At 38.4% G+C, this 12,635-nt stretch overlaps 1 protein-coding gene across 1 annotated transcript; it reads right to left on the bottom strand.

Moving 5' to 3' along the window:
- Positions 1–1,158: 1,158 nt before the first annotated feature.
- Positions 1,159–12,380, bottom strand: LOC104519398 (carbonic anhydrase 13). The gene is made up of 7 exons (XM_010172612.1): positions 12,230–12,380; positions 8,724–8,842; positions 7,809–7,815; positions 5,323–5,418; positions 4,153–4,215; positions 3,677–3,832; positions 1,159–1,366 (listed from the first exon to the last, which is right to left on the bottom strand). Exons 2-7 carry the CDS (start codon positions 8,732–8,734, stop codon positions 1,253–1,255), a joined length of 447 nt encoding a protein of 148 aa, XP_010170914.1. The 5' UTR covers positions 8,735–8,842; positions 12,230–12,380; the 3' UTR covers positions 1,159–1,252.
- Positions 12,381–12,635: the final 255 nt, after the last annotated feature.

The raw sequence follows: 12,635 nt of genomic DNA, 5'->3' as shown, positions 1-12,635 counted from the left end.
TGTAGTTCTCGCAGCCTGAGGGTAAATCTAATCCTATACTAAGCTACATCCTATGGCAAGTTCATTAAAAATAATAAAAAATAAATTTGGCATAGAACAAACAATTATATTCAGATAACAAAAGGTCCTGAGAAAACACAGGCTCAAGTCAATTCACAAAGGCAGACATTTCAACACATTGTTATTGAGGGCTGATCTTTTATTAGATATTGACTTGATTCTGATTTCTTTGGCCTGCTCTAACTGCTACCTTTGGTCTTGGAATATAAATGCAACCACCCAAGTTCAGCTAAGACAGCAGAACATCAGCCATTATCTAGGAGACTAGTGCTGTGCTCCACAGCGAGATGTGAGGTATGCAGCATGTGTTTCACACTGCAGTGTGCAATATGTCTAGTATGAAAGACTCTGGAGCAGCACCTACCCCTGCCTCCTGATTTTATGAGATAGGAGTCTGATGCTACATGGATATAGTATTACAGTCCCTTATTGCTCACCAAATGCAACAGACTGGATTTAGGAACAAACAGTTCCCACTATGCCCTTTCACCTTGCAGTTTTTAGGTTTCAGGCCAATTTCATCACTAGACACGGTGGAATTCAGGAATACCTAATCCACAGTAGAGAAGATCCTGCAATACACAAAATCCTTACTATTTGTATATTAAAAAAAAAAAATCAATCAGTACATCATTACCACCATGAAGCAGTCAGAATAACAGGATCTTATACATACTTTTTTATGTAAATGCTGTTGGCCATTACTGTTTTTTGTAGGAAAGTAAGTATGGTATTGCAGAAGTCAGCAATGAAATTATATCAGCCTTGAAATACTTTTTTCTTTATAATTTCAGTGTGAAGTCTTATACAGAAGCTAAATGTTATGTTAGAGACCAGAAGAATAAACACAGGACATCCTTTACTGCCATTAATATCAGGGATACTGTTCAGTGGCATATCCTAGATAACTCCTTCACCACATCAGACCTTACAATTAGCACTGCCCTCTGTGCATGCAACACTAATGCCTCAGTGCTCCCAAACCAATGCACTCAAACACAGTCAGACCTGTCAGCATTGATGAACCTGTGACGACTCAGGACATACTCGTCTGTGAGAAATGACTACATGGTAACCAGTAATAAAACAACACTCAAAAAAAATTAAAAAAAACCCAAATCACAAACTACATTAACTTTTACAATTAATTCAGCCTTTGGTTTCAGAAGAAGACTACTCTGGTTTTACTCCTTTAATTCCTTCTGACTTCTCGTCCCTTTAGAGGCTGGGGAGGCCGGTAGTTTCTCAGCAAGCAGCAGGCGACCTCATCCTCAGCAGTGCTCAGGAGGCTGCGGAATTTGGCTAGCTGCAATCAAAAAAGACATAAGGTTCAACAGAAAACCCTCACACTCATACTAATGAAAAAGCACGTAGTAAATTTTACAGATACTTGTCACATTTTTCCACCAGGAAGAATGGAACTGTATTTTTCTATGGCATGTGGGGAATGGCAATTTCACCATTTCTGTCCTTGCAAATGAAAAATGATGAGTACCGAGAAAAATCTCCCAAAATACATGTCAGAATGAAATCGTGCATGGGGATTACTTGTTTTTCCTATATTAACACTTTATCTTCCAAAACCTGATCTAAACCAAGGCTTTTTGCATTTTTTAAATTTGATTTTATAGTTTGGAGACTCTGGAATGTTTCCTGCCAAAGATTAGATTTCTTATGTGCACCTGTGTACATCTTCTTGTTCAAAAAGTATATTTACAATTAACCTGGAGGTGCGGTGCTACAGAAAAGCTTCTGTAATTAGCACTTTTCATATACTAAACATATACTCAAACCAGGAGAGATTCCAAATCTTTCCCTTATGAAGACACAGAACAAGCAGTTACTTATACCTCTTCATAAGCTTCTCTGCTTAAGCTGATCTCAGCAGAAACCCAGATCAGAGTTCCATGTCTAAACCTTAGGAAATCTGAGTCTGATTTCAGACTTGAAGTTTAGTATTTTGTCTAATTCCTAATACTTCCAATATTTATGATTTCTATAAACCACCTTACTTCCCCTCTAGGTTACCAAAGACAGGACAACACAAAAATCATTCCATAATAATAGAGCATTTAGTTGTACTGCACATTGCATCTTAGTTGTATTATGAGCAAAAAAAGTCAATACTATCTTATTTCACCCCATTCTAAAGCTAACATTTGTAAGTCAGGCTCCCTGTGAGTTTCTAAGAACTTCAAATTTATTTTTAATTTACTTTGACCTGAAAAGTGCACCAAAAAGTAGGTAAGAAACTGTAAAGCCCCAAAGAAATACAAACTTGAAGAATAAAATTAAACGGCCAAACAGTTTCAGTCATGATGATGACTGATCAATCATGATGGTGGACATTACTGGAAATAAACACTTTCAGCTACATTCATGTTTATATTTAAAAGAATATAGCACATTAATACATAAGCTACAGTCTGTGAAAAATTACTAGTAAAGAATTACTGTATTTAATGTTGTTTTTGACACCATGGCCTCTGAACCTGTTACACATGGGTGTCTGAATACAGTATTTCACATTCTAGAATGTATTCATTATGGAGTAGCCCAAATAAGAACATTTTAACCTGAACAATGGCTTGTCTTCGGGAAGTTGGTGTCTTAACACAAATTTTCAATCCTAGATCCTTATGCATTGCAGCAAGTCTTACAAAGGCAGATTGAGGGGAGTAGGGAGGAGATACAGATGAGAAAAATGCACACATGAGCAAATACATGACTTCAAAACAGTTACAAATAGAATCTGGGGTCTCCTGACTAACAAGCATCCCATTCAGTGAATTGTCTTACCATGTTGCACAAATACTGAAGTCACCATTTCTGCTGAGTATGTGGCCTCAGGTACTGAGTTTTCTGAGGTGTTTGTAATATTGACCATGAATAAGACAAATGCTGTGGTACAAAAATCTTAAGGGTTACAGTGTGCCCAGAATATTGATAACATACTGCAGGTGATGTACTTATCAATGTCCAATATTGGAAGATAACTCAGCATCTCCACTGGGAAAACCTCTTTACACCTAAGATGATCAGCCCGCTGGGTGTCACTCTTGCAACGTTAATATAGATCATGAAGCTTAATTTTACAAGAAACATAAGTAGAGTCTTAGGTGGTATCACACTTCTCCGCAGATAGCCTAACATAAAAACCAACTTACTAAAATTGCATTTGCTTTTAATTATTCCAGTAAATTCACCAAGTTTTACACATTTGGAATGCAAGAAGAAATTTATTATTGATCTGAGAAATAAAAATGCCAGAGAAGAGGTCTGAACAGGATACACAGATGATCTAATCAAGTGGAATTCCAGGATTTCTAAGTGTTACCAGAACCTTTTTTATTCCCATAAGTTGCTTGTGGGTTATTTTTGATTGTTAATTTTTAGACTATGCAGATTATTTTTTAAAAATGGATAAAAAATAGCCGTTATGCAAAGAAAGGTAACAAGAAGTCAGGATAAATTTGATAGACACATCTTGTTTTTCGAAAATTTGATAAGGTATGCAATGCCAATGTCTGAAAAAAAAAGTTATTTTGGGGTGATATTTACAATTTCAGCTCTTATAAAAGCAACGTTTTTATAGCAGTGAAAAATCAAAAAATACCTGTTCAGAACAAACACTTATGGGCTCTCTCAGAACAATCCAGATGACACTCTCAAGAAGGGGTGGAACAGTGAGAGAACCAAAATAAGTCCAGTAGTCCAGGGACTTGGGAAGCAGACAGCTAGGATCAAAGTTGGTGAATAGTGCTTTTTTACCCTGGAAAGAAAAAAGATACAGAAAGTTTGTGGTGGTTTTAGATTAAATATATTTAGAAAACTATTTCTTACACAAAGTTAAAAAGAAGAAAAAAAATTGGGCAATATTATTTAAAAGCAAGAGGCCAAGATAAAACATGCCAAAGGAATTCGGGCTTGTTCTACTATGAGGTGGGCTGGCAACACCGTGGATGATCACAGCTGTGAAACTAGGGACTAGGGAACATGAAGGTGAAGGAAGCAGCAGCCAGGTTACCAAAAAAAATCAAAACAACACAAGCAACCCCCAGTATTAGCATTCTTTCAGAAGCTTTTGTTCACCTTGATTCTGATGGTGTCCAAGCGGTCAGTAATCTTCTTCAGCTGAGGGTTGCATTCACCAATCTATTAGCACCAGAGAAAAAAGAAATACTTCAGGTCCAGAGAAAAATAGTAAAAACAAATCATCAAAAAGCAAATGCATAATGAAATTGTTTTATATAATTTTATTTAAGTGACTGTGAGATCTGATGGATTGTGTGAGTTTGAGCCTGTGACTAGCGGGTTATTAGAAGTAGCACTGGTTTCAAAGAATATCCACTTCCTTGCTCACAGTATTTATTCTGGATATTCATAGTAATTATTTCAGCTACAAAAGACCCACAAACTTTACATTGCAGGGAAATAAAAGCACTTTATTTTTCATGATTTATATTCAGGGTATTAAAAGTTTCAGGCTTACACCTGAAATTTAAATTGCTTAGAACAGTGAAAACAACAGAAATTGTGTGCTAAGAAACCCAATGAAACTTTCCTTGATTCATTATAATGTAAACTGGAAAAAGAGAATTACTGAAGCAGTTCTTTGCAACTGCTGCATGTAATAGCTAAATGACTGTGCCATCGCTAGCACTAGCTGTGCCCAGGAAGCTGTAGCAGCCAGGCAGAAACTACAGGTTTGACCAAAGCCCTATCTTTTGTCCTGGATTGTGTGTACAGAAATCAATTAAGCTGTTCCAAGAGTTGAATTTCATCTTAGAATAGGTGCAGGAGGCAAAGAGGCATATAACAATTACAAGGCAATTCTCCAGATTCTGGGGTAGGGTTTTTTGTTTCAGTTTTCAGAAAAACTGTCAGCTCAGAAACAAACTGTTAAAGAAGCATTTGAACCAAATCAGATCACCCTCCTAAAGAAACCTGTTAGTCAAGCACAAGTTACTGGGATCCATTTAGGGGTAGATGAACTAAGTTCCACATCTTATGTTGAACAGGAGTGCAGACTAGGCAAGCTGAAGAGTCTCACTGTCTTGAAAATCTATTAATCTGCTTTTTTTAATCTTCAAGGAAGCACAGCTTTCTAAATTGGAAAGTAAACAGTATGAAGGAAACAGTATAATTTAATGCCCGTATAAAACAAGTCTCTCGTTAGCAATAATTATACCAACCATCACCGTTACCATTTTGGGCTCATAACACAGATTTATTAGGAGGGCTCAGGCATTCTTTTCTTACCTTCAGAAATACAGCCATGACTGCTAATCCGTCTGGCTGACGAGCTGCCTCAACAAAACTGGAATACTTTTCTGAGTTCCAGTGGACCACATGAAGCTGAAAAGCAAGAGACAGACAGCATCAACTCCCGCTGAACTCAAAGAACCACAAATTAATACTACAACTTTACTGGTTTGGATACTCTACTTCACTCTGTCGTATCCAGAGCCATTCAGTTTTCTAAATGCAAATATTTCATGAAATTGGTAAATATGTAGTTCACACAAATGGCAAAAGCATTTCCAGTGGCTGGGATTATTCAAAATTTAGCAGCAATCAGCACACCACAGTGCCTGACAAACTGCTGTTGGGTCCCCAGATTTTGAACAGAGAAGCTAAGACAAGATATCCCATGGTTATATAACTAGAGCTTTTAAATCCATTTTTAGTACAGCTGATTTTAAAAAGTGATTGAAAATCATGAGGATGTCATTAGTATTTTGCTCCTCTTTTTCCTTAATCAAGCTTTCAGTAACATTAATCAGCCACACAAATAGCTCGAAAACAGGCAGAGGAACACACATTAAACTTGCACTGACCCCTCTTCCCTTGTTTAGTTTAAGCTGAATATCAAAATTTAATTTTTTTATACTTTCCAAATGTCATTTTCTATGATAACCAGTAGTTAGGCACTGAAAAGCAGCTCGATTATCTCAGGTTTGAGCATTTGCATTTCCAACATGCATTACTCTGGAACTGTCCTGTGCTACTTGTTTAAGCAGCTTAAAGACACCACGTAGCCAGGTGGGGAAAGGAAAAGCCCGTGATGTCTACCCCCATACCACCTCAGTCACTCCTGCTAAGCCAGACTTCCTAAATCCTGGCCATGCTCTGCAGCAGGAGCTCCTGGTTCCCGTCAGCACCAGGACATCCCAGCCTTGAACAAGAGTCTGACTGCCAAACAGGAGAAAGCACAAACACTCACACAAGACTAAGTACTTCACAAACACAAATTACTCTCAGAAGTCCTCAGTGGTTTAGTAAATATTACTACCCATTGTTTTTAGATAAGGAAAGACAGGGTCAGTAACAGGGCATGGCATTGGCTTTTCTAAAATTGGTGACCATCTTTGCAGACTTTGAACTTTACTCTTTAGGAATGCTGAAAAGCAGCTCCACTGAATGACTTAAACTGGGGTGAACCCAGGAAAAAAAACCCTTGCTTTTGGAATACAGTACTTCTAAAGTAAGAGCAATTTAGGAAAGCTGAAACTTGCTTTAAAGGCTTTCTTGGGGAAGCAGCATAGCTGTGTGGTCGAAATAGGAATCTAGGACCGTGAAGATTCTGATTCTAAATCTCAATCCTTGCCTAACCAATATGAGTTTTAATTTTCCAAATCTGTAAAATAGAGCTGTTACTTGGTGTTACAGAGTATAATATTTGTTAAGCACTTGGACTCTAAAGTGCTGAAACATTACATTCAGCAAGCAAGGAGCCCAATGAAATCAGTAATAACATATGTATGCTCACCATGAAACACATGCTGGCTCACAGCTTCAGAGATCCTTGAAGGAAAGTTGCTAAAAATACTAGAAATTAAACCGGGAGAACACTAAACCACTCTTAGATGCATTAGTATCCTGGAGCTCACAGCGCCTGCACCACTCACTATTATAAGTTCACAAAAGCTACATTGAACAACTTTTAAACAATTACATTTTTACATAAAGAAAAAGGAAACAGATACTCTCAGTCAGAATTGACTTTTATTGTGGATTTAAAAAAAAAAGCAAAAAACCAACAAAGAACAAAAAGCAAAATTCCCGCAACTAAATAAAGCTCCCTCCCACTCCCTCATAGCTTTGCCAAAAAAAACCCCAAACCAACCCCTTTAAAAAACAAAACCCCCAAACAAACAGAGCTGTGAAACACTTTTGGGTACAGCCCCATTCTCAAAGGCTTGTGACTTCTCTTTAAGGAATATATCCCGTCTTACCACCGCTCTGTCACTGCAGCTTGTGAAGAGACCTTGATCAGACCATATGTTGTCACAAAGAATGGAGCCATGGATCCCTTCTGCTTCCTGGTGGGATCAGGGGGCTGAACCTTGCAGTCTTCTTTACCTGTACTCTAACTTCTTCTTCGACTTGGTCGGTGCTTTTTCTTGAAATCTTATACATCTTCCTTCCAAAGGTGAGCACTGAAACCATCTTCATGTCTCCTTCAGAGGTATTTTCTTTCGTGTGAACAGTGCTCAGAAGCCTTGATCTTAATTCTGGGTTTCTTATGCCAAAGCCAAAGTGCCATCTAGAGAGCTTCTTGTGGAGGGTTACCCAACCAACAGGTAACGGAAAGGTTTTTAGACTGGCTAGAAATTCAGAGATATTTTCTCCTTCCATTTGTTTTCTTAGATGGGAAACATACACATATTTTCTCAGCTAGAAATTTGGTTTTGGTACTTAATGGTTTTAAAGCACCTCTATTAATTCTTTATATTCCATCTCACCTGGTTCCTGTGGAAAACATAAGCCTTTAAACACTGCAAATGTCACTTTTCCCCATTAGTGTTAGAAAACCGATTTTTTTTCTGACCACTGTCTCTCATAGTATTTCCAGTAAAATCTGATCACATCACTGTGCACACATTTATTTATTTTTTCTTCTTTAGTATTATGTCTTTTATTTGTCCATTACCATTTATTTTTATATGTTTTACTTCTTTGTAACCCCAGAAAACTCTTCACTGTCTGAACTATTTGTTGTTAAAGATCTCAGTCTCATCAAAATACTCCATGTTACTTCCATTTGCAAAGAGGAATCAGATAGTGAATACTTTTTACTGCAGACTACTCAAACGCACCGAAGGAGACAGAGCAGGGGTGAACTCTCTGTGCCAGAGCAGACAGTGCCCTTCTCCCTGCGGCACGCTGCCTCCACTGAAACGCAGCACCTCCACAGACAGCATGCACCCCACAAGTATCAAGGTGCGGTTCTCAAAGAAAGTCATAACCATCATATGGCTAAATGCACCACAAAATGCAACACTCCTAAGTCTTGCATAAATTTTACACTGCACAGACCCCAAATCATATAATTCTGTGGTTTGTAACTGAAGCTGACCTTGAAGATACTCTCAAAGGAAAAGACAGTGAAAGACAAAGTTTAAAATAACTCTTGAACATTAAAATTTGCTCTTATCAAGCTCTTGTCTTCTGTACTCCTTTTTTAATCCTCTCCAAAGCTTCCAAATACGTTCTTTTTTTTGAGAAAGGACCAAACATGCAACACTTCAGGAAGACCACTTGTTTTTCGGTAAAGTGGTGGCAGAATGAAAAGCGGGAAGAGGAGGGGCGACATTATTCTTACAAAGGAAAACTAGTCACAAGCTTAGAGGTACGGATGACTCCATGTGAAGCCTTACCTCTGCCGCATACTTCATCCCATCCACCGCATGCTCGGAGCCGGCTTCATCGTTGGAGCCCCAATGGAAGTGAATCTGGCGCAGCCTGTAGGTCCCGCTGAGCGGCCCCCCGGTCAGCACTGCAAACCCAAGCAGAGGAAATGGCTTCACTGCAGGAACAGGAGCCACTACCCACATCCTCCAACCTCACACCAGCCTTCAGGCTTCAGACAGTCCCCTACTCCTTCACAAAAGCTGTCTCAGACAGCTTCCCATTTCTATGAAGTACTACAGAAACCCTCACTTGTGCATTTATGTGTGGATTACTGGGTTATGGCCCACTAAAGGGCATGTTGCTATCACCAGGTTTGTCTTGCTATAGGCTGGATATTTCTCAGAAGATGGGAAAATATTTCTATTTTGCAAGTAGTTTCCTCTCTTGAATGTATTTAAAAGGATCACTGAGAAATTAAGCTTAAAATACAGGTTTTATGAATGAAGGGAAGGATCAGAAAAATAGAATGTGAACAGAGTTTCTTCTCCTCTTTGACATTTGGAGGAAAGTAGGTGGAGCTCAAAAAAATTTCATGGCTCTTTCCTTCATTTGCAAGTAGATCCAGTTACATCAGATTGAAGACTTAAGAAAAAGGAGTATATACTAACATAAATAAAATGAAGCAAACACTACATATGCACTATACAACTGCAATATTACTGACACTTAATTAGCCATTTATTCCAACTTAACACACATATGGGTGGGCTTTTCACTGTTTCACTTTTGCAAGTGCTCATCTTTTGCTAATCGGAGTTGGAACCAAATCATCTCCATGCAGAGACTTGAATGTGAATCACATTCAGAAAGGTTCCTTATTCACTGCAAAACAAACCACCCCATTCTCCCAGCTCCATATCTGCTCTGACAGTTTGGGAAATAGTCTGGGCTGGTCTACTGGCGCATTATAGAGATTTTAAGGACAAAGGATGGGAGCTTTAACCAGACAGCTTTAAAATTAGGAGCACTGGGGAGGACAATAGTAATTTTTTCACTCTTCCAGGTTTAGTCCAAAACCTAAACCTTGTTAGGAACAAAACATCACCAAATAAGGATAAAAGAAGAATTTCTTAAGTTGCCTATGTGCTAACACAAGTAGCCTGGCTAATGAAAAGGAACTAGAACTGTTTATCTGTGGTGAAAAATACTTTACCTCCTTAAAACTTCATCTCAGAAACATGCTTTTACAGAGCCTATAAACCTAGTGAACAAAGGGGATAGGGAAATGGCACTCCTAAAACAAATTCCTTCTTTCAAGGACTGAAAACTTGGAGGCAAATGATCCTAAAAATGTGTAAAGATCAGTGTTGTAACTGGCTGAGGGAAAACAATTACACTGAAATGCAACAGCATTAAATGAAATACTTCTGCTGAAAAATGTGGAAAATGGCCTCGTGTATCAGACCATCATACAGTGATGGTAAAACCCTTCCATTCCAACAGTAAGTAAGGAAGAGGTCAGGCAGAAGCTATTTAAGGCAAATATCAGTATCTTAAAGTTTGAAAAGAGCTGGAAGAAGAGGTATTTTAAACATCAGTAAATGAATTTCAGAGAATGTGGTACCTAAGAAGATAAACAGAATTACACAGTAACAGACTTGACCGTCTAGTTTCAATGCTGGCCAAGTGAAGAAATAGTTCATATGGAAGTCAGATAATAATGAATTAAAAGATGCTAATGTATTTAGTACCAATTAATTTGATTTTTTTTTCTTTTTTTCATAAAAACACCATATGGCAGGAGTGCTTACTTCACAGGGGTGCCCCAGAGGCCAAATTTTGGCCCTAGAAAATTCAGTATTTTTTGATCAATGACCTGAAAGAAAACAAAAACATTACTGATAAAGTTTGTCACTGACAAGTATTAGGGAAAATAGTGAATAACTCAGTTTACGGACGCAGAAGGATTTTAACTCTTTGATAAGTAAGGCATGATAATGGCCAAAATGTAAAGCCACGTATGTGGACTGAAGAATTTATACCATACATAGAAGACATGGAATCTCCTGAAGGGGACTTGGGATTACATTTCTTAATTATCTGATCAACATCTGTCCATGCTTTGCCATGGCATGAACTATATCTTTGGAGATATGGCCTGAGGAAAGCAGTAAGAAGAGGATCACATTACCACTGCTTTGGTACTGTTCTAAGTCTAAAGAACTACTATGTTCAGGCCCTGTCATTTCATGGATGGAGTCAGAAAGTGGAAAAGGTTCTTGGTGTATTCATATTCATATTTATTATTTTTTCTTAAAAAAAAGAAAAGGAGTTTAAAGGCTGAGTTGATCTAACTCACACTAGATATCAAGTGCGATTTCAATTTTTTTAATTGTGAGGGTAATTAACAATTAGAACAACTTACCAAAGGCTGTGGTAGGTTCATCACCGCTGGAAATTTTGAAATCAATATTGTATATTTTCCTAAGAGATGTGCTTTAATTCACCCACGCTTACTAGGCTTGAAGCAGAGGTTAATTCTGGGAGGTCCCATGACATCTGACACACATGAGGTCAGACCAGATCACTGACGGTCAATTGATGGCTTTCAGGCAACATCCAATGTTGCTTATAACAGGAAACTGAAGAATTAAACTAAGTTTGTCTGGGAAAGCAAAGTGGGATGTTGTCACCATCTAGGTTTCTCCTTGCTGCCACTATAAGCCAATAGTTCCTCAGGACTAATGGACAGGGTGATCACAAATTAGTCTCGTTCTGGCTTTGATTTTTGTGAATGCACCATAGGGGCTTGGATCCTCAGCTAAGCCTCACACAACCACAAGAGGATTTTACTGCTTGTAGAAACTGCACTCCTACAGTTTCAAGGCAAGGTGTGCTAGCTTGCCTACTATCCAAGATAAGGTTTTAAAGATGAAGGCACTAACATTACAAAGACTATACTAAACCAGAGAACTTCTAAATAAGAATTATTGCTTGCAAAAAGGGAAGCTACATACTCTTAGACAAGACTGGGACAATAACGATTTCAGAGAAGAAAAGGGATCACTTGCGATATTTCATCTGTTCTGACCTTTCCTGACACAAGAAGTCCAGGTATGGATTGTAAAAAGGGAAAAAATATATAACCAAACCTCCAGCTAAAGTCAGAAAAAAGACTTGAGTGATTCGGTTGGAATGAACCTGTAATGAGACACAAAGGATTCATCTGCAGTGAGAGAGAGCAGCATTTGAAAAATTGTACACAACACTGTTCAAACAGTTTGCAAACCATCCCTGTGAAAAGAGAATCCTAGTGCTTTCTGAGAAATTGCAACCTCAAACTTGTGTCCAAATATGTTCCCACATTGTATAATGATGGAAGGCAGGGGAAAAAAAGGAATCTCTTATCTGGAGGAGCAAAGCCTTATTGATTAAGAGGAGTTCATACACAGCAGTGAGACATGCCCAGGCTGTATGTACTCTATTCAGGAAATGGTGCAAGAAGACACAGTGCAACAGGAAAGGAACAAACCTGATTTGTTGACAGTGTCATCAAACTCAACACTGGTGGAGTGTCCGTTGTTAAGGATGATTTTAGCAGAAGCTGGATCGTAATTTGGATTTAAGGGACGGAGAGAGGGATCATACTTGGTTTCCTCAGTTTTGATGTCGATGGGTGACTGACGGTCTCCATTAGCGACAGGAAAAACCTCCTTCCAGTGGGCAGGCCCTGCAATGCATTGGAGGAGAAGTCTAAATTAATGGCAGCACCCTGCATCATATGAAAAAAGACTCTGCTTGAATTGTTCTTGTTTGCATCTTTTAAATTCAAAAAGGGTGCATCAGAAAAACTCAGATCAAAATATCCAGCTGCTTTTGCTGCACCACATTGCAACGGCAGTTCTCATGACCCCTTTATCTACCTTGCATGGTGTATC

The sequence above is a fragment of the Antrostomus carolinensis genome, unplaced genomic scaffold (genome assembly GCF_000700745.2).
Source record: "Antrostomus carolinensis isolate BGI_N321 unplaced genomic scaffold, ASM70074v2 scaffold13017, whole genome shotgun sequence".
NCBI lineage: Eukaryota > Metazoa > Chordata > Aves > Caprimulgiformes > Caprimulgidae > Antrostomus > Antrostomus carolinensis.
The sequence above is the reverse complement of the archived record's forward strand: the minus strand, read 5'-3'. Positions and strand labels throughout refer to the sequence as shown.

What these genes read in the sequence shown, in the direction of transcription:
- LOC104519398 (XM_010172612.1), bottom strand. An exon ending in TCATGGCTGTATTTCTGAAG is followed by an intron (nt 4,216 to 5,322) that starts GTAAGAAAAGAA and finishes TGGTGCTAATAG; the next exon opens with ATTGGTGAATGCAACCCTCA. An exon ending in TGGACACCATCAGAATCAAG is followed by an intron (nt 3,833 to 4,152) that starts GTGAACAAAAGC and finishes TTTTCTTTCCAG; the next exon opens with GGTAAAAAAGCACTATTCAC.